The following is a 26,165-nucleotide window of genomic DNA, read 5'->3' on the forward strand; positions in this document are numbered from 1 at the left end:
CTAGGCACTGCTATTTATAGTCATGACAACAGCTAGCTTTCTCCATCCATTTTTCCCCATGGGGAGTTAGGCCTAACTCTTCAGTGATGATGGATCTCCTCTAGGAGGTTCTGAAATATTCTAGGGCTTAATGCAAGCAGCACGATGCCATCTACGACTAAGAGCATGTGGAACCGCTCACTCCCCATCCTCAGAGAATCCCCGTTCTATCTGGACTCTGCGTGGACCTTCTCCAGGACAGTACCAAACATCTTTCTGCAAGATTACTTCTGTTTACGCCTTGCTTGCCATATCTTAACCCTCCCTCCCAAGTCTTCTTCCACACTGTTCCCCTCCCTGCTCTCTCCAATCCAGCCACTGGCCCACTGCCCCTTCAGACCAAAGCACATGTCATTCTCTGTCTCCCCCATGTCTCAAATGTGTTCTTTCAACTCTGCCTCTCCCAATCACTTGTTACCTTCGAGCCTTGGCTACAGGCTGGCCTTCTACATGAAACTTTTCCCAGCATCAGCACCCCCCAGCCCCCATGCTAGAGGATTTCCTCCCCAAACTGCCTTTTATTTATTTTACATATATTCAGTACGAATACATATACATACACATAACTGTAATTACACATGTCCTGGTCAGAATCCACATTCCCTAAGGGCAAGGACTCCTTCCCTTTGCTCGCTGCAGTCTAAGCATTTAGGACAGGTCTGGCACATAGCAGGCATTTAATAAATGCTTGATGATTAATGAACAGTTTACCTAAATCTGAGCAAAGCATCTGAAAAGGTTCTCACACAATTCTTGTTCACCAGAGCAGAGATCTGGGCTTGACAGAGATATGGTTAGCTCAGTACACTCATATCGGGTTCAAAGGTTAGAGTTGAGGGGCTTCAGAGCAGACCCAAGAGGAGACCTCAGCTTATCAGTCAGCTCGGAAGGAGATCACTCCCAGAACGCCTCCTTGGGGATCAGTGCTTAGATCCTGCCAGGTTAAGTAGCTATCATTGACTCAGAAAAAGGCTTGGGCAGCACACTTGTCATGTGTGCAGATGACTCAAAGTGAGGACGAAGGACGGCTAACGCACTTAACTAACGGATGTTTACTGGTTTTAAAAGATCTGAATCTAATGTGATGAAATAAAACAAAGAAACATCCAGTCCAACATCATGGTTCAAAGGTTCAGCTTCAAAAGTACAAGACAGAGGAAGCAGAGCTGGAAAGGGGTTTGTCTGAAGAGGACCTAATAATCCCAGTGGCCTGCACGCTCAAGGAGTCAGTGAAGTAATATGGCAGTCACAAAAGCTCACGGACAGCTCTCTGGCCCTTGTAGCCTTGCCTCAGCTCTCAGGGCCTCCTCCCCTCCCCCCATGCCAGCCCCCACCTCGGGGGTGAAGACAACAAGGTCAGCCACACCTCATTCCTTCCCTGGCTATGCTGTGGCCTCTCCAGACTGCCCAGCTATGCCCTCTATGCCTGCCCCCCGCTCCTTGCTTTTCAGTTCCCTTTAATTGTCTTCTTCTCTAAAAATGGAAGCAGCTTTGGGGCAGGGACTAGCTTTCTTTTTTGCTAGTATCTGTATCCCTAGAACAAGGCATAGAGCTCAATGCTTGCTGCTAGGCTGCCTCTAGGCCCACACAGGGACAATCCCACAGTACTCTTCCCTGGTCGGATCATCCGGTGTTCAGGGGTGGTGTTACATTTCAGGACAATGATAAGCAGGAATGTGTCCACAGGGGAACCAGTCCAGCGATGGGCTTCAAGATCAGGCCCCATGAGGACCAGCCAAAAGAGCTGGGGACGTTCAGCCTGGAGAATGGCCATGTAGGTGACTGGGTGGCAAGGGGAGAAGGGAGATCAGACTAGCTGGGGTTGGTCACAGGGGCCAGAACTAGAAACAAGAAGTGATGAAAGGAAAGAAGTGGAAGAAGTCAGAGATAAGCTGAACAATTAGGGCCAATCACAAGGAGCCTAGGCTGCTTTAAGAGGGGGCCACCTGACTAGGCCAGGTGGGCTGGCTGAAGAGGAGACAGCTTCCAGCCAAAGAATCATGTGGGTTTCAACAATCTGTATCCTACCAGGGGGACTTTAAAAAAGTCTGGCACCATCTTGGTCTGTCTTCTCACTGTGATCATGCTATATCACAGAAACCAATGTCCATAACTCCTTAAGAGAAGAGAATGGACTGCCTTCTTTTTCACCTATTTCCACTGGACATAATGTTAGAGGCTGGTTTCAAATAGATCCTTAACCTGTTAGGGAAAGTCTTATTTCTCCTTCTGATTTTGAATGCTTTCCCTTTCTGTTCATTGGAGGAAACCTCGAGTACATCTACTATCGAGAGGTGCTTGTAACTCCATCCTGTGGTACTAATGAAGCTGCTGCAGGATATTGAGAAAAATGAGGACACAACAACATAAAAAATCCTCTTCTTTAAAGATTTTGCAGCCTAGCGAGTTTTTTTTTTTTTTTAAAGCAACTGTTCAAGGTTATATGGCCAGGTGTTTTTGGGTGGGTGCTAAGTGTCTGAGCCCAGATTCGATCCCTGGTCTCCCGACTCTGGGCCCGGTGATCTTACTCGCTGAGCCACCTGGCCTCCCCTAAGAAATTGGGGTTAAGTGACTTGCTCAAGGTCACACAGCCAGGTGTTTCTGGGTGGGTGCTAAGTATCTGAGCCTGGATTCGATCCCGACTCTGGGGCCAGTGCTCTTACTCACTGCGCCACCTGGCCGCCCCAGCCTAGCGAGTTTTCAAAATGTCAGAGAATATACTCAGGTTTAAGAAAGATGTATCTAGATATTTTCAGTCTTAGCATAATAGTTCTAATCTGTTGGCAGGTGGCAAAGACACCAATGTAAACCTACTTTAAGAGTGTCCCACTGCCCAGAATGTCCAGGAGGCAGGCCAAGCTTGTCGGTAAGACACTGGCCAGCATCATGGCGAGGATCCAAGCCAAGGACAATGAGCTGAATGGCTGGTGATATGGGGCACTCCAAAGACTAGTCTTGATACAGCTAAAACCAGAAGTTTAGGTCAGAAGCTATTCCCAAAGACTACACACCCATCAAAACCAAGCCCTAAATAGTCTAAACCAGGGGTGGGGAACCTGGCCCCTCAAGGCCACAAGTGGCCCTCTAGGTCCTTAAGCGCAGCCATCTGACTGATTCAGGAGGAGCTAGAGAGTCACATGTGGCCTCGAGGTCACAGGTTCCCCACCCCTGGACCAATCCCAGGTGATCTTTAATAACAAGAAATTCAGGGAGGAATAAAACAGGTTCAGAGGTCAGCCTTAGATGGGCCTGAGACTGTCACTAATGATTCCAATACTATGAGACAGCAGAACCCGACCAATCAGAGCTTGTTAAGCACCTACTATGCACAGGCGCTCCCCACCCGCACCAGACCCCCTTGTAAGCTCTAAGCTCCTTGAGGCCAAGGGCTGTTTCACTATTACTCTTAGGCAGAAGGTGGAGCAGTGAGTGGAGTACTGGACTGAGGACTTAGAAAGCCCTGTTAGAATTCTGCCTCAGGTTCTAGCTCAGGGACCCTGGGAATGTCCTTTAACCTCAGTGAGCCTCAGTTTGCTCCTCTGAAAATGGGGACAGAGTTATGAGGTCCAGACGAGATCACCTACACAGAGAGCCTGGCAAACCCCACCACTGCATCTCTAGCACTTCATACAATGCAGACACTGAGTAAATGAAGCGCTTGCTTAAGGAATCCTGCCCTCTCTCATCTCGAAGCATCGGCTTTCCTGGCAACCTAGCCCCGGACTGGCCACCACCCTCTCCCCCCCCCCCTGCATCGGGAATCACCTTGTCCCCAGAGGTCAGGAGACCATCCATTCTGACAAAAGCTCCATGACTGGACCTGCCTCCCCTCAGCAGTGAGTTCCGGTGCCCATCCTCTGCCTCTCAATCACAGGTTAGTTCCTCAAAGGTGGGGGCTTTGTAGGAGCTAGCTCAGGACCTTCCATGCCCAGCACTGGGCCTTCCTTCCCTGCACATGGCCGCTGGGTAGTGTCAGTAGATATAAATTGACTGTCATCATATAAATCAGGACAGATAAAGCACAAAGGAAGAGAAGCCAGCTCCCGTAGGTCCAAGGCTCCAGAGTACTATGAAGGAAAGGTGGGTGGACTGCCTCTGCAGCTGTCACCATCTGCTCTAACCATTCTCAGCAGCACAGACACTGAAGTCAGGTGAAAAGACAAAGCGGCAGCCGCGAGGGGAGGAGTCCGGGCTGCAGTCAGGGTTCAGCATCTTGATCATATTTGATTTTACAAAGGCTTAGGGACAGGTACACACTTTCCCTCTAGATGCCCGACTTAAGAAACTAGTACTTAGCTCCGAGTTGTGACCCACTAGACTATAGCTCCTGGAGGCAGGGACTGTTTTTGCCTAATCCTAATCCCAAGGCACCCATGGAGCCACAATGGAGAGAATGATGAGCCTGGAGTCAGGAAGACCTGAGTTCAAATGCTGACTCAGATACAGCCAGCTGTGTGACCCTGGGCAAGCCACTGTAAAATGAGGCCAGTAATGGTTCTGCCTCTCAGGGTTGCTACGAAGATCAAATGAAATGAAATCTGGACAGTGCTTTGCACAGCACCTGGCACACAGTAAAAACCTGAGTCAGCTCTTGCTGGCTGGGAACAAACACGCATCACCAATCTCAAAGATTTAGAATAAAGTAAAATACACTTGGGGCCGCTAGGTGGCACAGTGAATAGAGCACCGGCTGTGGAGTCAGGAGGACCTGAGTTCAAATGTGACCTCAGACACTTGACACAATTACGAGCCTTTGGGCAAGTCACTTAACCCCAAATGCCTTCCAAAAAGCACAAAAAAAAAAAAAAAATACACTTGATACAAGCTACAGAGAATGTAATTTAATCTTTCTTTGACAAAGGATGAATCCATCCTTGGGATTCAGTCATCATCACAGGACCCATCAGGGCCCAGAAGCATCCCTTCCTACAGACCAGCCTCCTCCCCCTGCCTCGGGCACTCCCTGCTCCAGCCAGACTCCATTCTCCTCCACTTCCCTTCACCCAATTAATAGCTTATTCTGGTCTTAGCACTATGCAAGGGGCAGTGGGGTGAAGGGAAGACAGAGACAGAAAAATTAATTATAAAATAAAGCAAAAAGCAGGCCTTGAGTTCAAGGAGTTTAACACTCTGCTGGAGAGAAAAGGAAGAGGAAGTCTAAAAAGGAAGGTGGGAGGGAAGGCTGAGGAATCTGTATTTTATCGGAGATAATGTGGGAGCAGGAAGGATGATCTAGTCTGCCTCCAGGGGTGTCACCATGGCAGCTGTGTGCAGGCGGGTCTGCAGCAGTGAGACTCCCCTTGGGCACACGAGATCAGGCCGTCCTCTGAGGTTACATAGCACCCCATGGTCCTCAGCTTCTTCCTATCACTACTCTTCACACCCATGTTTTACCTCAGGGGGACACCTAGAGACAGAAGGGACCTCGGCGGCCATCTAGTCCAGCCCCTTCATTTTACAAATAAGGAAACTGAGGCCCAGGGACATTAAATAACTTGTCTAAGGTCACAGGTATTGAGAAGGGGCATTCAAAGCGGGGGCCCAAGCTCGTCTAACTGGTCTGCATATTCCCATCTCCCCCTGCAACATGGGACAGAGACGTGGAAAGAGTAAACCCATGAGTGGGAGGGGGGGAAGGGGGTGGATCAAGTCTCAAGTCATTTTACAGATGAAGAAAGTACGACTTGACAGGGGAGAGCTCCCTTCCACCAGGACGCAGGCAAGCCTCCTTCTTACACACCTCCAAGCTGACAAACACGAAGCCCTTTAACCAAAGAGTGACAACAAAGTGGCCACTTAGAATAGCACTGGGCACACAGGAGGTGCTCAATAAATGCTTATTCCCGCCCCCTCAGTCCCTGACGAAGGCCATTCATATGTACAGCACTTTATCAGATCTTCCATTTTTCACTGGGAACATGTGGCACATAATGCATTCATGACTCAAAAACTATTACCTACAGAAGTAAAGGGGACTCCACACTGAAGGAGGCAACCAGGTGCCCCAGTGGACAGAGCATGAGGCCTGGAGTGAGGAAGACTTGAGCTCAGATCTGGCTTCAGGCACTAACTAGCCATGTGACCCTGGACAAGTCACTTCACCCTGTTTGCCTCAGTTTCCTTCTCTGTAAACTGAGTTGGAAAAGGAAATGGCAAGTACCCAATATCGGTGCCAAGAAAACTCCAAATGGGGTCATGGAGAACCGAACACAACTGAACAGCAGAGCTCACCTGAAGTCTCCACTGTTGCTACTGTTGCTGTCCATAATTTTTGCAGACATTTTCTCACACTAACCTAGTAAATTCAGAGTTCTGAACCATTATCATCATCTCTTAACACTCTATTAAACTCAGAAGCTCCTACTATGGGCAAGAAATTGTATGCCTCTGAAGAATAAAAGGGAAATTCCACTCGTAGCTCGAGGAATATACATCCAATGGGGCTACCACCTTAAAACAAATCAATAATCCGAGATAATCTGGGGAAGGCAAGCGCAGGTAGCATCAGAAGGGATTCCTGCCAGGATGACTGCTGCAGGAGAAATAAGGAGCAAAGCATCAGATCGACACCAAAACCTAAAGTCAGAGAGAAGCGGCCGGTTTGCAAAGGCAGGAAGTGAAAACTGGAAGCCTGCCCTGACCAGGAGCCCCATCTTCCGCCGGACCAAGGCTCTTCCGCCTGAAACTCGGGCCTCACTTACTCAGGAGGCATCTGGGGGGTTCAGAAACACAGGAACAACGAAGTCCCCGCCCTCTGGGAGCTTATGTGGGGGGAGGGGCGGCGGGTAAAGTCACTAGGAAGTCTGGGGGAAAGTATCACTGAACAGATACAAAGTAACTAGTGAGATCAATACAAAGTAACTAGTGAGATCGGCTGACCAGGGCGAGTTTCTTGGGGGAGGGGCCGCCCGCCCGGGCTGAGTACTCTCGCTGGATTCTAGATTTCAGGGTCATCCAGACCAAACTATTTGTTTTACAGATGAAGAAACTGAGGCTGGAGTGCAGCTAATGACAGCCTGAGGCTGAATTTGAACCCAGATCTTAGAGTCTCGGGCTCTACCCACTACCCTACGCTGCCTCTCTACGCCCTTCTGTGCACAGACCCCCACCCCGGGCCCTTCCCCACACCCTGTCCTGTTCCCGAAGCACCCGGCGCCCCCATGATTGGACATGGATGCCCTTCCAGGATAATGAACCCCCTCCCCTCAATGGCCCGCTGGCTACGGCCCGCGCTCACACCTCAGTATGACAGCCCATCTCTGGCCTCTGCGCCTTTGCACTGGCTGTGCCCCGCACCCGGTGGGCCCTCCCTCTTCACCTCCAGATTGTGGCCGTCCCCAAAATGACTTTAGAATAGCCTCAGGAAAGCATCCGGCAAACCTGCGTCAATGTCCCCGCCGCGCCCCACCACCGCAGACCCCCGAACGAGGCCTCGTGCGCCTCTCTTAAGCTTCCTAAATACCCACCTTCTCCTCCGTTTCCGCCATGGTGCTGCCGGCAATATCACGTGGACGTTTCCGGAAGTGGCGTACGGGATATTACGGAACCGGAGCCCCGATGCACGCTGGGAAATGGAGTTTGCCTCAACTCGGCGCTCTGGGAGCTGTCCAGCTGCTGATGGTGCTGCCGAGGCTGCTGCTCTCCAGTGTCCCGAGCTCCGGAAAAGTGAATGTCTTCCCACTGCTTGACCAGGAAAGAAAATGTTTTTAATTATAGCAACAAACCCGCCTTCTGCATGAATTCTTTTTGATGTACCGTGGTTGTTTGCGTCATCCCCACAAAATGACGTTTTATTTATTTTGTGTGTGATTTACCTATTTAGATACATGTGACGCCCCAGGGCAATGCAAGAACCCTGAGCACAAGGATTATTTCACTTGTGTTTCTATATTCTCAGCACCCAGAAACCCATCTAACATACAGGAGGGGAGTAAAATTACTCCTTAACTGAGAAATCAGTGCTGTCTAAAACTGGAAAGAGCTGAAAAGATGGTGGGCAATCCCTCAGTAGAAGTCTGTAGGCAAGAAGCAGATGACCACTTGTCAGAGATGTTTTACATGAGGATTCAGCTCAGGGATCAGACGAATTAAATTACCTGACAGAATCTCAGACCCCTAAAAGTTGAAGCGACCTCAGAGGACATTTAATTCAACCTATTCCCTATAGCAATAATTTCTACAATATCCATCAAAATTTATCCTACCTACACTTTCTAGTGGGGGAAGGGGCTTGACTATCTCCCACAGTAGCTCAACCTCACATAGCACCAGGCCTGCAGTCAGGAAGACTCCTTTTCCTGAATTCAAATTTTGTCTCAGACTCTTCCTAGCTGCGTGACCCTGGGAAAGTCACTTCACCCTGTTTGCCTCAGTTTCCTCATCTGTAAAATGAGCTTGAGAAGTGGCAAACCATTCCAGTGTCTTTGCCAAGAATGGGGTCATAAAGAGTTGGACAGGACTGAAAAATGACTGAACAACTAAGATACTTAGTTTCACTCAAAGATTCAAGTTACCAGGCCAGAACAAATCATATCCATGGTACTGGGAGGGAAAAGCAACTCTATCAGATAATGATTGTAGAGTTGTAAATGACCTTTGAAAGGTTTTAGAAGTTGAGATAAGTGATATAAGATGCAAACTCCTCCACTTTTCCTGATCCCATACAAACAAAAGGAATCCTACTACCACTATCAGTCCTTCAGCCCTGCCCCTCCCATGAAGCTATCCTGCATTGTACTTCTCCAGAAGGATCTGCCAAATTCCTATCTAGATGGTACAATGAGGGGGAAAATCACTGTTCTTGGAGTCAGAAAAATCTGATCAAATCCAGTCACTTACTAGCTGCAAGACCTTCAGCAAATAATTTCACCTCTGTCTACCTCAATTTCCTCACCTATAAAATGGGGGTAATAGTGGTACCTGCCTTTCAAAGTTGTTGTGAGGATCAAATGAGATATTTGTGGAATGCTTCACAAATTTTAAGGCACTATGCAAATGCTACCTAATATTATTATTGTTATTCACCCACACCCATTCTAGTTTTTTAAAAAATTACTTTCCATCAGGGATGTGTGATCACAGACTAACTTCATTCCATTTTTTGAAAGCAGCACTAAGAGTGGTAGAACAGGAAGTGCTGAATATTAGGTATGCCTAGATTTCAACAATTTTTGCACTAAAACCTTTCATTCAACTTTGTAAACAGAATTGAGAGATGTAGGCAAGATAATAAGGCATCTAGGTGTACTTGGAAATTTGAGTAAATGGACCAAGGTCAGTTGGAGTAGATCCCTAGTAAAGTGCCCCATGGATTTCTTCTTCTTTCTGTGCTATTCAACATTTTACTAATGATTTGGATAAAGGCAATGGAGATATCATTATCAAATTTATAAATTACACAAAACTGAGAAGTTTGGGTGACACAAGGTATGATAGAGTCCAGATCAAAAGAAAGAAAGATATATCTCAACAAACTAGAATGATCAATCAGATCTGGTGAGGTGAAATTTAATAAATATAAGCTAAAATTTCTATACCAGGGCTCAAAAAAACCACAATAACAACAGCAATAATTGCATTAATTTAACACTTTTAGGAATACACATCACTTTAAATATATTATCTCATTTTATCCTCTCAACAACCCTGTGAGGTAGCTATTATTGTTATCTTTGCTTTACAGATAAGAAAACTGAGTCTGAGAAAGATTAATTGACTTACCCAGGTCACATGCCAGTGAGTGTTTGTCAGGATTTTAAATAGTGGTTTTTTTTATTTAACGGCTCTAACCACTAAACCATCCACTAGGGATTTGAGGAGGTGTGGCTAGGTAACTGTGCTAAAAGATCTGGATAAAAATAGTATGAAATGGGGAAAGAATACTTGTTTGGAATCAAGAGAAAACTAGAGTTAGTCCTCTGACTGGACCACATGGTACCAAGTTCCTTATAGCTCTGAGATTCTGTGGTCTATATATCTAAAATCTCTCTTCCTTATTACTCTACAAAATGCTAAATTTTTTAGTCAGTAATCATCTTCTGTTATGTAGAAGCTTTCCCTATTGCCAGCCAGCTCCAAACTAATGGAACCTCAAGCCTGTAGATGTCTCAGACTCTCAAGGTTGCCATCAAACTTAGATATGTCCATTCAAAGGTTGATATTCCATCACCTACACAGGAAAGGATTCCTAAAGCAGAAAAGGCTGGTAAGGAGGGCCCATGAGCAAGTACTCCTAAGGGAATTAATGTTCCACATGAGGGTGGTACAGAGTGTGGAAACAGAGTGCTTCCAACTCCTCACACCACACCCATGACCTGCACAGGAGATTCACAGCCAGGAGAGGTACCTTAACTAATGTAATATCCCACTAACACTTCCACAGAGGTGGAGGAAAACCAAGGGACCACCCAAGGGTTTATCATGCCATGCTAAAATGACAAGTCCTTTTTATCCCCAAAAGTCTGAATTGATAAATCATCATGGTAGGAATTAGCATGCTCACCAAGATTTCACATGCTTACTGGAACCAAGAATGGTGTGCCTCTGGGCATGCCCCATAGAGGGAGGAAAGGGAAGTATGGACTCCTATAAGTGAGACATAAAATCTTAGAGTTAGTTCAATGAGGGTGAGAAGGTTGTTGTTCTCCAATTGTTCAGGCAAACTTAGTTACTAGGTGGTGCAGGGGTTAAAGAGGAGAAAGTGCGGGTACTTGAGTCAGGAAGACTCATCTTCTTGAACTCAAATCTGGAGTCAGATTCCTACTAGATGTGTGACGCTGGCCAAGTCACTTAATCCTGTTTGCCTCAGTTTATTTTTTCATCTGTAAAAATGAACTGGAAAAGAAAATGGCAAACCACTCCAGAATCTCTTCCAAGAAAACCCCAGAATGGAGTCGTGAAGAGTTGGACATGACCGAAACTACTGCAAAGGTTGTAGGAAGGAAGAAATTCTAAAATAATATTTCTGTTGCTCAGATCGTTCATCCCACGGCCCTCTTCATTCAAAGAGAACCTTGTTAAATAAGGTTTTGGCATCTCCCAGGTCCCTTTCCTAAGGAAGATTTGAGTCTACATTCCACCTCGGACACTTCCTAGATGTATGACTCTGGAAAAGTCACTTTTCTTCTTTAAGAGTGAGTTTCCTTATTTGTAAAATGTGGAGAACAATATGTCTATCAATTTCTTTTTTTTTTTTAAGCAATTGGGGTTAAGTAACTTGCTCAAGGTTGCACAGCTAGTTTTTGTGTGTATGTATGTGGGTGTGGGTGTGGGTATTAAGTATCTGAGGCTGGAACATATCCCAGGTCCTCCCAACTCTGGGGCCAGTGCTCTTACTCACTGCGCCACCTAGCCACCCCAAGTGTAAGGTATTTTTTTTTGCCTGTGTGTGTGTGTGTGTGTGTGTGTGTGTGTGTGTGTGTGTGGAGGGCATTTGGGGTTAAGTAACTTGCTCAAGGTTACATGGCTAGTTTTTTTTGTGGGTGTGTGGGGGTTAAGTGTCTGAGGTAGGATCCGAACTTGGGTCCTCCAGGGCGGGTGCTTTACTCACTCTGCCACCTAGCTGCCCCTATGTCTATGAATTTTAAAGGTTGTTTTGAGGATTATAGGATCATAGATCTAAAATGGGAATATTAAAGGTCTAGTAAAATCCTCTCCTGTATATAGGGAAATTGAGACCAAAGGAGATTGAAAGGTAACATAGATCATAAGAAGCAGAACCTGAGTTCAAATATAGTCCTTTGAGTCCAAGTCCACCGTTCTCCTCACTCTACTCGGCTGCCTAGAAAATGAGACTATGAAACCCTATAGAAATTCAGCTATTAAGATGACTATTATTTTCCTTAAAAATTACTAATATATTGGAATGTTTTAGCTTAGATATATGTCATCTAACATCTTTTAAGCTTATGAATTCCTACTACCCAAATTTGTACAGATCCATGCCAGAATTAAAAAAAAAAAACATATGAACTATAGGCTTTTATGAAGGCAGTGCCATAACTTACCTACTTTGTACTGCCCCAGCAACCAGCAGCTTGGCACACAGTGGACACCTGACAAATGTTCAACTAATTAGCGAAGAGGGGCAACTAGGTTGTGCGGTGGATAAAGTGCTGGAATTCAGAAGACTCATCTTTCTGGGTTCAAATCTGACCTCAAACACTTCCTAGCTGTGCAGCCTTGTCACTTAGCCCTGCTTACTTCAGTTTCCTCATGTGCAAAATGATCTGGAGATGGAAATGGCAATCCACTCCAGTATCTCTGCCAAGAAAACTCTAAATGGTGTCATGAACAGTCAGACACAACTGAACAACAGCAAAAATTGATGAAGTGAATGGGCAGTAGTTTTTTCCCCACCTTGGCCTTTGTTTTGTAAATAATAACAAAATTATGACAACAGTAGTAATTGCTGACATTTATAAAGCGCCTTAACATTTGAAAAGGACTTTATAAATACACTATACTTTTTGATTCACACAACAACCCTCTTGAGGTAGGTGATTTTATAATCTCACACTTTACAGATGAGGAAACTGAGGCTGAGAGAAATTAAGTGTTTTGTCCAGAGCCAGATAACTAGGGAGCATCTGTCAGGATTCCATTCCAAGTATTTCTGATTCCTCCAGGTATTGCACTCTGCTATACTACATTTTCTCTCACTCAAAGCATTTAGGATTTTTAAAAGTGGCCCATGAATTCCTGCTCTTACTTGCCAACCAGCCCTTTCCTCCTCACAGGGCAACAACAGTTGTGTCAGGAAGTTCCTACCTCAAACATGAGCTATATTGCCAAGGTTCTTTGGGTGATAGAATCGAGTAATTTCAGAGATTTTTTATTCAGACTGTGTATCACTAACAAAGAGCTCAAAGAACATCTGTTCTCAATCTCTCCAGACATAGACTAAACATCTTTAAAATGTGCATTTCACTTACAGAACTTCTCTCATATCTTTCACCAGAAAAGCACAAAACTAATTTTTCCTATTTTAAACTTGGGCCATGAATTCAATTGACTCTGAATGCAGGTGTTTAGCTCTTCCAGGTAAACTTGTTATTTCATTGAGAAGCTTTCATTTCCAATCAGAATTTGGAAACAAAAGACTTCATCCCACCTTGCCATGTGGTCTGCGCATCATCTGGGCACCAGGGGCTCTTCTCTACAGCAAGGGTCCAATTCCCAAAGATGTTTATGGTCCCAGAGACTGATCCCTTTATGTGCCCCTGTTCCATTCAAATGCAAAAGTTTTATTATTTAAAAAGAGGGATTTGATTCCTGGGTTCCATTTGCCAAAAAGCCTCATGGGGAAGAATAATGAAATTGGAGTGGGAAGGGGGAGGGGTTAAATCCTGTCTCTACTCCTTATGACCTTGGAGAAATAATGTCTCCACTCTAGGTCCTGGTTTTCTCTCTGAAAATATAATAGGAAGTTGGATAAGATAAAGAAGCTTACTTATACATTGTGATCTAGGCTAAATATAGGGCATTCTGGTTCTATGATACTAATCACTTGGCACCGATGTTGTCTGTGTGCATCTCTGTCTATCTGTCTTTCTGTCTCTGCCTCTGTCTCTGTCACACACACACACACACACCAATAAATTCTTAAATTTTATCTAAGTTCCAAAATTTTGTCATTTGGAATTTAGAATGTATTTTCCAATAAAAATACTGTTAAAAACTAGAGAGAGCAACATGTTGCTCCCAGAAGTGTAATAAACCTGCAGTGACGAGTTCTGCATTCTAAGCCCTACTATACCTATAGGACCATGGGCTAATAATTGCCCTAACTTCTTTGAGTTTTGTTGTCTACTCTCTATCAAGGAGAATCAATTGAGCTGCTTGCTTCCCAAGACTTCAGAGAGAAAAGTATTTTGAAAATCTACAAAGTAATATTTGATTGTGATCTCTCATTTTAAATGTGATATTCCCTCTGAATCCAACAAAAATTCATCTGAGAAGCAGAGAAGAAACAGCGTTTATACAGTGCCTACTATGTGCCAAACACTGTGTTGATGCTTTATACTAATCTGATCTTCACTGTGAGGTAGGTGCTATTATTATCCCCATTTTACAGTTGAGGAAACTGAGGCAGACAGAGATTAAGTGACTTGCTAAGAATCACATAGCTAATAAGTATTTGAGACTGGATTTGTACTCAGGTCTTCCTAACTCTAGACTCAACACTCTATCCACTGTGTCACCAAGCTGTCATCACACGTATCAGAACTATTTTCTGGGAAGAACAGTAGGAAATAACAGTCATTATAAAACTAATAATTAAAAGAGACAGACAAATACTTAAGACAGTTGTTTATTTTGAATGCTGGTATCTAACTAAAAATATATTTCATTAGGGGAGGATATGATAATAATCTGAGAATTGTGGAGATTCTGAAAGAAAACATGGATCTCTGGGAACATTCAAGGAATTTGGAAATTGATCAGTCAATGTGGCAATCCTTGTTGGGATATGAAAATCGATGAAAGTCCCTACTGTCCCACCTCCAAGAAGTTAGCTTTCTATAAGAAAAAAAACCAAAACGCATACACACACAAAATATATACAAAGTATATAGATTGTAATTTAGGGGGAGCCAGAAGCAACTGGGGGAGTAGATCAGTAAAAGTTTCATGTAGAAGAAGGAAGTTTGAGCTGAGCTTTGAAGGAAGTGAGGGTGAGGTGAAGAGAGAAGTTATTAAAGACATAAGGGACATGATCAATTCTTTGAAATCTGTATCTTTTTTAAAACTTTAAATTTATTGACACATTTTGTTTTGATACAATAGATACTCTCTAACAAATAACAAACAGCCCTCTCCTTTAAAAAAATCTCATAAAAGAGAGAGATTTTTGAACTTTTAGAAGAAAAGGGGATTTTTTCTTTAACAGCCCATAGCAAAATTGACCACTGTAATTAACCAGACTTTTGCCCCTTCTCCCTCACTTGATTTCTTTGCACTCTTATAGTCATTGCACACATTGTTCTTCTGTGTCTGCTTTCTTTGTTCTGCGTCAGTTTATACAAATCTCCTGGTTCTCAGAATTACCTTTAACTGTCCTTTCTTACTGTGTAGTAGTATCATGTTGTAATGGAAATGCAAATTTAAAGATCTTCCCTGCCCCTAGGCTAAAGTGCACCTGGAGACTGGGGTGGGAGGCTTGTTTTTCAGTTGATACTTCTTGATTGGCCAGTGGGTCCAAAAGGTTGTTACATTCTCTGAGCCAGGAGAAGGCTATATAAGCCCTGATGTGTAGCTTTGTTTTGGGACTCACTTTGAGAAGTGTTCTGTGATTTGATCTGAATTCTGGGAAGCCGTTGTTGAGAGTCCCCCGGCTTTGAAAAACCCAGATGTTGACTGGGTATGGATGTAATGGTTGGACAGTCTGGAAATCTGTCTACTTGATCTGTTTCTGTCTTGATAATTCTGCCTGTATGCTTTGAAGTTCGGGGTGCTGACCTATTTCCCCTGAACAAGGTAAACGATATATGTCTGACTGATTAAAGTAAGCTTGTTAACCCATTTTGAGTTGCTTTCCTTTAACAAAGCAGATCCAAGAACCTGTATGGGCAACAAACCCTGAGGACGTGCTTGGGGTGCTTGCTGCTACACATGTTCATACACACCACCATTTATTCAACCGTTGCTCAAGCACTGGGAACACATTTTGTTTGCAGTTTTTAATCTATTGTGCATAATTTAGCTTCAAATTTTATGGCTCTCCATTTCCTTGGTATAGCCACGCTTGGATTTATGTTTTAGCTCATAAAGATAAAAAGGATGAGGAGAAAAATAAAAGGAAAGAGAAAGGGGGAACAGAAAAAAAGGAAAGAAGATTTCCTTAAAGGAAAAAAAAACTGGGGAAGAACTAGAAAAGAGAGGAAGAAAAAGGGTAGTGATGGATGGGGTGGGATAAAGAGAGTGGAAGAGGAATAAAATACTTGATCAAGAATTTAATGAGAGGTTGTAGGGCTGTGTGACCCTGGGCAAGTCACTTAACCTCTGGTTGCCTGTTTCCTCAACTATAAAATTGGAATAACAATAGTGCCTACCTGCTATTATAATAATACCTATTGTTGTGAAGATCTTATAAGATATTTATAAAGTACTCAGCACAATGTCTGCCATATACTTGATACTACATAAATGTATATTCTCTCCCCCCCCCCCAACACCACCTCCATTATGCCATGGTGCCTAGTTTAATTCTAAACCAAAGGGCAAGAAAAGCATTAGAGAATGGATAGTACATCAATTAATGAAAGAATCATATCTGCTGCAGATATGTAAGAACTTATTGAGAGAAGCAATCTCATTTTATCCATAGGGAACCATTACCTGCCCATGGTCATGGGACTTTGCCTCTCTCTGCCTAGAAGACCACCATTTTTATAATTCTTGTTAACCTAAGAAATTGTTTGTTTCCATTACAATAGCACTTCTATGACTGTCTATGCTTGGCCTTCTCTATTTCCTGTTAGCCAAGTTCAGAATTACATCCCAAGATGGGTGGTACCTCATGCAGAAGCACAGGTTTGAATCAGAGAATGCTCTCTGTCATCTTCAACCCTGAAGCCATCTGATGCCAAGAAAGCAAAGCCTCACTGGGTTGTCATTGGTCTTTCTTAACATTCACTCAAGCTGGGAAGACGCTGTCACTCTGCCCCTGAGTTACTGCAGTTTACAAACACTAAAGCTGATCAAATATAGTGAAAATTGTCAGAGGAACCTGAGTTCAAAGAGTTTTCTATCTTTGGTGATTTTAGAGAAACTTCTGCAAAGAATTCCCTTTATCATAGACTGTCAAAGAGTTATTTGGGGAGAACATGTTTTCCATTGGTGTCAGAGCTTCTGTGAAGTTTAACCTTGAAGCAGCCTCTCCTTTCTGACATATTTCTATAGGTGTGCTATCAGAAATGCACACTTCAAGATATCAATAGTGCATTATTATTTGCAAATTACTTTTGGAGGCCATTGGAAAGGGGACAGAGGGGTAAACTGATGTCATGGATAGCATGGTGAACCCAGAGTCAGGAAAACCTCTGTACAAATAAACATCCTGATGTTTACTAGTTTTCTGACAATGGGCATGTCATATGATCTCCCCAAGTCTTAGAGTGTCAGAGCGGGATTCAGAAGGACCTAGGTTCAAATCCTGCAGCTTCTCCTTGCTATCTCTCTGAATGTGACTAAATTGCTTAACTTGTCTGAGCCTCCAACAACTCACTGAGAGACTGCTCCATAGAACTCCATCACCAATGGCTTTTGATAGACACCGTGGGGGCAGTTCTTGTACAAAGTCACAGAAACTCAATGCAGTGAAAGGGATCTCTTCTTATTTTTCATGGTATATAAAATGACTCAAACTACAGAATCCTCAACAAAAATTCACCAAGAGGCACTCTGACAAGCGATAGAGCTTTCATTCCTTGGAAACTTAGGAGCATAGAACAGTAGATTCAGAATTGGGAGGGGCTTAGAGATCAAGTTCATGCTCCCATTTTACAGATAAGGAAACTAAGACCCAGAGAAGAAAAATTACTTGATCACAATCATGTAGGTAGCAGAATTGATGGCAGAGCTGAGGATTGAACCTAGGGCCACTGACTTCAAAGGCAGTGGTGTTATTTCCATTGTGCTGTAGAGGTGCACAAAAGTATTTATAAAGCAACCATTATGTGCCAGGTATTGTGTTAGGTGCTGGGGCCTCAGGGATAAAAAGCAAAAATAACTCTTATACTTTAAAAAACTTGCAATCTGGTGGGTTGGTGGGGGGAGGCAATGTGTCCATTTTCAGTTATATAAAGAAGACACAAGATGGGAAGGGTAAGGCACTAGCAACTGGGGGCATGAGGCAAGGACTCGTGTAGTAGATGATACTTGAACTGAGCCTTGAAGGAAGCAAGCAATTCTGAAAGATAGAGATCTCTGACAAGGGAGTTTATTCCAGGCATGGGGAAGGGGAAGTGAAAATGCCTAGAGGAGGGAGACAGAGAGCCCTAGATGAGGAACAGAAAGAAGATCCATTTGATGGGCCATAGTGTGCATAAAGGGGGAGGATTGGCTAGCTTGGACTGTATGGCCTCTATGGTCTGCTCTGATTCTCAGATTCTGGTGCTTTATGATGATTATAGCTTTGCAAATAAGAAGGAAGAGGAAAAAGAGGAGGAGGAAGAGGAGGAGGAGAGAAAGAAGAAACAGAAGCAAAAATCTGGCCTGGGAAGCTATTCATTTCATTTCAGGTCAGCTCTACAGACATTCATGAAACACCTGCTAAGTTCCAGGACTGTCCTAGGTGCTGGGGATATGAAGTCAAAAATATCCTTGTCCTTCAGAAGTTTGCCTTCTTGGGGGGGGGGAGCACACAAGATATGCGACTATGAGTAAATACAAATATCTACAGTCATTTAGGGTGTGGGGGCAGGGGCACTAGCAGCTTGGGAGGTCACCAATGTTCTCATGGAGGAAGTGCTATTCCTTTCAACCTTGAAAGCAGTTAGAGAACTTAGAAGGTAGAGACAGTTGAGGAAGAGGAGCGTTCCAGCCATGGAGGGCAGCCAGAGCAAACTCACAGGGGCTGGAGATAGAATAATGTAATGAACAAGGGACATCAAGGAGGCAAGCTTGGCTAGCATGAGTGAGGAGCCATAACATGATAGTTGCCTGGAAAGATGAGCTGGGATCAACCTGTGAAGACCTAGAAGTGCCAAACAAGAATTCACATTTTGTCCTAGAAGAATGAGTTAGGTCCTTCTTGAGCTCCTTGGGCAGAGGAGCTCTATGGTCAGCCCTATGGTTTTGGAGTCTCACTTTGGCAATAGTCTGGACAATGGAATGTGGGGACTATAACCTGAGGCTTCGGGCAGCCTCATCTATTGCTATTCCCTGACTACTGATATCTATTACTTTTACTACTACTATTAATAATAATAATAACAATAATAACAACAACAATATTAACTCTTTCTGAAAGCCATTTACCTCATACTTACCTTTTCCCCGAGGTCAAGAAATTTAAAAGAGGCATGCACTCAAGATGAGGTGGTGATCATCATGAGGAATTTTCATATCTGTTCTTCATCTATAAAATGGAAATAATCATTCCTGTATGTTGTAAGATTCAAGTGAGTAATGTAAAGAAAACACTTTGCAAACTTTAAAGAAAACACTAGATAAATACAGTTGTAGCTGTCATTGCTTTATTGCCATGGACACATTCACAATGCTGTGAGCAAGGTGCGGTACAATGCAAACAAGGAATTGGGAAGGAGAAAGGAAAATGCTATCATAGACATAGATATCACTGCTTATTGTTGCTGTTTGTCCTTTGTTCTCTAAAAGGACCAGGACATTAGGAAGGTGATGCCAAGCCATCCAAGTGAGTTGGATTTAAGTGAGGCAGGGCTATGCAAAGTCACCAGCCTCACTTTCTTCTCTGGAGCCATCTGGGTCCAGTGGCAAGACATAGATCAGGGTGACTGGCAATGGCCCTGAACACAGTGGGAGATCTCGGCCTTTTTAAGCCAAGGTCTTCTTCCCCAGGTCTCAGTTTGACTGAAACCCATTCAGTGATTAAGGGTAGGTAATAAATGAGAAACAGCCCATTCAGTGATAAAGGCCAGGTAAGAAATGAGGCAGAGAATGGGCTCTTTTAGCTAGTAAAAAAAAATCAACCTGGAAGGGGAAGACCTTCAGGGTATTTGGTCATAACCAAAAAAGTCGCTATTTACATTCATTCTGAGCAATTAAGGCCCAAGCAATGAGTCCCCTGGTCTTGGACTGGTCGATCTACGAAAGCCAGAGTGATTTGGGTTTAAGGCATGGTCCTTAAGAAAGAAATCTAACCTCTAAACCCCAAGATATCTTGCAAGGTTTCAGAAATCAGAATTTACATTACTTTGAGCAGAGTACCTGCAGGTAAAGGTACGCCACCTTATGTGTACAGAGAGAGTAGGAGGAGAGGATAGATAAATATAGGTATAGATATATAGAGATAGAGATAGAGATAGAGATATGGAGATGGAGACGGTGATAGAGTTATGGGTATGGAGATATGGATATGTATATATGTATTATGTATGATGAAAAGGAAGATAGACTGATTACAAGCTGAAAGCAATTGGTGATTGATGGTCATCCTATGTGGTTCCTTGGAATTTAAACTATGACAAGAGAATGTAAGTCTCCAGTATGGTGGCAAACACCCTGAGGTAAACTGGAAGGAGGGCATGAACAGGAGTCACTAAGGCGGAGCAGGCACAGGTGGGTTGAAACATGCATCACTGAAGGAAACGCCCACATTGACGAGCTCCCAGAGCCATTGTTAGATTCCACACAGCATCATCAAAACTACTGATACCTCTAAGAACACCATTGCTGCTCCTACCATGAACACCATTGTTATCGTTGCTGCTCCTTTTGGAAAATAAGAGAGGTGATTTTGACTGTTTCTACCACTCTTTCTAGCAATGAGATCATAACCGTAGACCTGGGAGGGACCTTAGAGGCCACGTATAGCAATTGTCTCATTTAACAGAAGAGTAAACTGAGGCCCAGAGAGTTACGTGACTGCCTTTCTGCAGTTTATAGTCTTAATTTCCTAGGGTACAATGAGGTTAAGTGACTCACCTAGGCTATACACTTGTGAATTAAGGTGGTAACTAATTCAGCCTTATGTGTTCCTCAAGGCTCTCTCTGAGTTTGATGTCTACCTATTAGCTTTCAAGAGGAGCAGGGGCTGGGGTGGCCAGGTAGCCCAGCGAGTAAGAGCACCGGCTCCAGTGTTGGGATGACCTGGAGATCGAATCCCGGGCTCAGATACTCAGCACCCACCCAGAAACACCTGGCCGTGTGACCTTGAGCAAGTTACTTAACACCGATTGCTTTAAAAAAAAAAAAAAGAGGAGCAGAGGAGGTGAATAGCAGATGCTTTCGTGGACTGGTAAAATTGAATAACTTCTTTGTGATTTTTTCCCCAATATATCTGAATTGTAGACCCAAAGTGGCTTTCGGTAAACTAGGTAGGTCTTGAATCACAGCAGCATGATTGACCAGCTCTGTGAAAGTCATGTGCACACCAATAGTGTCATGTCTTCCTTGCCTCTGGCTTAGAGGGCCACCACACTCCCAATTTCTGAGCTGTGCCGGGTAGTTTATGCTGTCATCACCCCTCTCCTACCTGGCTTAGGGACTGACTCTGAATTTTGCTTCCTGAGTTGTCTTTCCAGCTCCAATTATAGAACATTCCACATATACCATGTTTCCCCGATAATGACACTGTCTTATTAATTTTTTTAGAAAGAAAAACACCAGAGGGCTTATTTTCAGGGGAGAGCTTATGTTGTCCTGCCTCAGATCTCCTCCACCGCACTGCTCTCAATGGCACCAGCAAGCAAATCACTGGGGAAGAACAGGATGACGCGCTCACTGCTGCAGCTCTGATTGGATGCAGCTCAGAGCGCAGCGTGCGTTTCACGGGGGTGGGGGGAGGGAACGGTGCATACAGAGGGTACCGTAATGTAGCGTGTAGCGCAGGGGATCACCTTCACTACAGTAGCAATCTCAATAGGGCTTATTTTCAGGGAAGGGCTTATTTTAGAGGAATTTTACACAGTAAGAGGAGGGCTTATTTTCGGGATAGGTCTTATTATCGGGGAAACACGGGTAGTAACTATGGAAAAATTCTTTTTCTTTTCTTTTCTTTTTACCTGGATGCAAAGCATTGTATTTAAAGTTTACTTTTTTTGGTCCTGATTTAAAATTTCATTAATGTGTGAAGAAACCCCTTTCAACAATGCAGAGCAGCAACACATGTAGCTTCTAGCCTTAGAAGTCTGCCTGGTGCACAGAGAGGTCAAAGGGCTTGTCCAGGGCCACACAGTCAGAATGTGTTAGAAGCAGGACTTAAACCCAGTTCTTTCTGTCCCCAAGGCAAACCCCTTAGTCACTGTACTGTGTTGCTTTTTCCTTAGGTTTGCTCTTGGGAAAAATAACTGGAGGATTGCCTACTGACTTGGGATGGTACAGATTACCAACAATAAGAAACAGGTTGGGGTCATCTCTCAAGGCCTCTTCCAGCACTATGAGTCCATGAGACAATGTCAATAATTTCTCTGCAGTAAATTGAGTTTAGTCCCCAATTCCCGAGTACTCCAATTTAGTGGAAGGCTTTGGTCAGGAGATTACCTAGATTGTGAAATCTGACTCTAATCACTGTTGAAAAAACTAGGGAAAACAACCCATATCTGAACATTGAGAGGACTGACATTTTCATCCTGACTGATACATTCTCAGCCCCTTCAGTGACTCCAGGTTCCATCTGCCCAAAGTGCTCTCCTTGGGGAGTTGAGTGTTTCTTGAATTCCTTCTAATCACAGCCTTGCCTCCCAGAGGGGCTGCCTACTGCATTACACTTTCCACTCTATGGAAGGTATCAATTCTTTCCTCTTCAGAGAAATGGACTGCCCTTCCTCCCACCTTTTGTCTTCCCAAAGTCCCTCAGGAATTAGCCCTCCCCCTGCCAACCATGGAAGCATGGATGGTCACCCTGGGGCAGCTCCTGATTACAGAATAGAATGGCTGAGCAGACCTCAAGACCCTGACAGTTTTGGTCTGGGAAGGTCAGAGTCACTAAGGGCTGCCTAAGTGCCTGCCTCCATCCCCTCTCAGGAAGACATCATCCTGAAAGAAAAACCATTCTGATCTGGGAGCCCCATCCTGTGTTGATAAGGAAATGGTGGTTTTAAGGAAACTAAAATGCAGGTCAACCACCTGGAAGGGAGCAGTTATAAAACCAGGGGCCTCATTTGAAAGGGAGAACAGTCTTTATTAAGAAAGTACATCGTTTACCCGATCCATAGGAGTTTTATATATTATAAAGTTGGAAACCAAATTATATTTCAGAAAGATTGTATCTCATTCTGATGACATGGAGTGCCATCTTCTACCAGAAGCTTTTCCTGATACTCCCCCTTCCCCTCAACTGCTTAGGAAATCAAATATTCCACCCCTAAATCAAACAGAGGGAGGACATTATCAGTTTGGGAGTTTGCTCCAATGACACAGATCCCAGTCTAGCCATGCCTATCCATCCAGCACCACTCTCTTTCATCTCTTCCTGTGCATTCTCCTCTTTCCCAATTTACTTGTATGTGCCTTGTATTTTTTTAAAACAGATAATTTGTTGTCATCTCTTATTGACTGTAAGCTGTTTAAGGGCAGGGTCTTTTTCATTTTTTGTATGTGCATTCCTATCAATCACTAATTATACACTTATTAAGTGCCTACTGTGTGCCAGGTTCTGTGCCAAATGCTAGGGACACAAAAAAGAAGCAAATGATATTCCCTTGAGGAGCTCACAGTCTAATGGGGGAGGCAACGCGCAAACAAATGTGCGCGGGATAAATAGGAAATGATGGACAGAGAAAAAGCCCTAGAGTTAAAAGGATCGGGAAAGACTTCTTGTAAAAGGTGGACTTTTCATTGGAACTAGAAGGAAGTCAGAGAGGCCAGGAGACAGAATCAAGGAGTGAGAGCATTCCAGGCACTAGACACAGCGAAGGGAAATGCCCAGAGCTGAGAGAGGGAAGGTCTGAATGGATCTACCACCTTTATGGAAGGATCATCAATACCACCTAATGCAGTACTTGGAATATGATGGGTGGTGAGTAAAACTTGATTGGTTGGGGAAAAAAATCCCAATTCAGGGGATCTATCACATTTCAATTAAATGGCTATATATGTGTATATATATATATATATATATAAAACAAGGCAAAGCTGTCCCTGTCTCCTCTACTCAGGTAACATCTTGTCACCATTCTTCTCAATTTTTTTCAGACTCGGAAGAAATTTAGGAAATTATCACCAAGGCACAGAATGGTGGCGTCTCTAAGTTCCTTCCCTTCATAATGAGAGCATAGCCCTTATTTATCCCTCATCCTCTGCAGAACCCAAAGAACTCCAAGACCTCAGTATTGAGATTCTCAGAGAGCTTTTATCCTATGGGTTTTTAACCAGTGTCTGATATAACACCCTCTTGTCCGGATGATTAGGTGGCTTGATATTTCAAGGAATACATTGCTAGTGATTGTTCAAATGGGATAATTTCTTAAAGTACTTTACAAATCTTAAAGCTCTGTGCAAGCTTTTGTTCTTTTTAAAAGGAAAGTAAGGCAGATAAAGGTTAAAAAAAAACTCTTAATAAATGCCTGAGCTGAATTTGAAGTCAGGTCTTCCTAACTCCAGGGCCAGAAGTCTATCTGCCATATCACCCATCAAAAGAAAAGTCGTAAACCTTTTTCATCCAATTTTAAGGGTGGAGTAAATCAGTCAAGTCGCCCCATCCAACTTTAAATGCGGAGGTTCCCCAATACCTTCAGGAACGAGAATGTTTTAATCAACCAATCAATTAAAAATTCTAGATTATTGTACCCCGGCCGCCTCGTTCGCAGCCTCTCTCGCAGCCTCCGCCCAGCTTCCGACCCCCGCGCCCCGGGCCGGGCGCCACGGCTTCCGACACCCGGGCCAAGCGCCCTGCATGGAGTAGGCGCTCGAGCAGCTGCGGCGCTGCACCACCGCGGTGGCAGACATGGGCTACTTCCGCGCCATTGGCGAATACAAGTCTCAGAAGGATCCACGGCCCAGATGCCGGCCTACTAGGACCTGGTAGAAGATGCCATTGCCTACAGACCCAGAATGCCAGTGACGCTCTTTGTGTTATTTGGAGTTGAGATTCTGAAGAAGATTCCCAGCCTGGTCTCCACAGAAGTCGAGGCCTGGTTGTCCTTTGACAAGGAAGAAATGGTCCAAAGAGCCTTGCCTCATTGACCTCTACAAAGAAGCCGGTGTCGGCAGAGAACGCATTCTCATCAAGCTGGCCTCCACCTGGGAAGGGATTCAGGCTGGAAAGATCCTGGAGGAGCAACATGACCCTGCGGGTCTCCTTTGCTCAGGCCGTGTGCTGAGGCTGGCGTGACCATCATCTCCCCCATTCGTGGGGGCATCTTGGACTGGCACGTGGCAAACACGAAAAAGAAATCCTATGAGCCCAGGTGTGAAGAGCGTCACCCAAATCTACAACTACTACAAAGAGTTTGGCTACAAGACGATCGTGATGGGCGCGTCCTTCTGCCATGTGGGCGAGATCAAGGCCCTGACAGGCTGTGACTACATCACCGTCTCCCCCGTGCTCAGAGAGAGCGCCAAACTCAACCTGCACTTAGCGTCCAGGAAGCCCAGGCCAGCATCCTAGAGAAGATTCACCTGGCTGAGAAGGCCTTCCGCCGGCACCACAGCCAGGACCAGATGGCCGTGGAGAAGCTGCCCGACAGCATCGGCAAGTTTGCCGCTGATGGAGCGAAGATGCTGCAGGAAAGGATGTTGGGTGCTGAGAACCGGAGCTAAGGCCCGCCTGTGCTGATGGACAGATGGACAGCCAGCCAGCAGACCCGCAGGCTGGGAGTCTGGGCTGAGCTGGCAGAGGGGCTGGTGTCCACAGGCTGGATGCAGCTTTCTGCAATGAGGCTTGGCTAGAGTTTCTTCGCATTTCCATGTCAGTGTGCCTAATGCATTAAAATGATTCCTTACCTCCAAAAAAAAAAAAAAAAAAACTAAATTAAATGTGAAAAGTTTTTGGAAAAATTAAAGCATCTTTATAGGAAGAGTGTATAGACAGACTGGAGAAACTTAGTCGCTAGTCATTAAACTTGGTCATTAGTCTATAAAAGAGATGCTCAGTTCTTTGAGCATCTGGTGGAATAAAGCAAGACAGCAGCGAAAAAGAAGCATTCTGGCTAACTCCCTGGAGAAGGAGAGGCTTGGGGCAGGGGAGGGAAGAGCCTTTCAGCTTTGGCCTTGGTCTCCAGCATCATCACATGCAGCCGCAAGCACACTGCCATACCCAGGACAGCTGCTAGCACAGATCCTTAGATCTGCTTTACTAGGAAAAAGAACTGTTTAAGGGTCAACAGTCTTTTAAATTACATTCATTAGTTCAGGGGAAAAGTCAGCACCCTAAACTTCAGAGAAAATCCAAGCAGAGAAATAAAGACCAGCAGACAGGACTTTGACTGCCTGAATCAACTATACACTTTACATACACCCCTGGATCGAAAGAGCCTTTACAT

At 44.3% G+C, this 26,165-nt stretch overlaps 1 protein-coding gene and 1 pseudogene across 3 annotated transcripts in view; one reads left to right on the forward strand and one right to left on the reverse strand.

Moving 5' to 3' along the window:
- VPS41 (VPS41 subunit of HOPS complex) overlaps positions 1-7,575 on the reverse strand; it is a 178,528-nt gene extending 170,953 nt beyond the window's left edge. For 2 of the 3 annotated variants that reach the window (XM_069084387.1, XM_069084386.1), the window contains exon 1: positions 7,506-7,575. In XM_069084387.1, coding sequence (XP_068940488.1) covers positions 7,506-7,526 — 21 coding nt within the window. In that variant the 5' untranslated portion in view covers positions 7,527-7,575. The remainder of the gene's footprint in view (positions 1-7,505) is intronic. The other variant, XM_069084388.1, reaches the window with a different exon arrangement.
- A 17,002-nt stretch (positions 7,576-24,577) lies between these two features.
- Positions 24,578-25,566, forward strand: LOC138158468 (transaldolase pseudogene; annotated as a pseudogene).
- The last annotated feature ends 599 nt before the right edge of the window (positions 25,567-26,165 follow it).

The sequence above is a fragment of the Petaurus breviceps genome, unplaced genomic scaffold (assembly GCF_028583685.1).
Source record: "Petaurus breviceps papuanus isolate PSGF00001 unplaced genomic scaffold, PetGlider_PUasm1.0 174, whole genome shotgun sequence".
Taxonomy (NCBI): domain Eukaryota; kingdom Metazoa; phylum Chordata; class Mammalia; order Diprotodontia; family Petauridae; genus Petaurus; species Petaurus breviceps.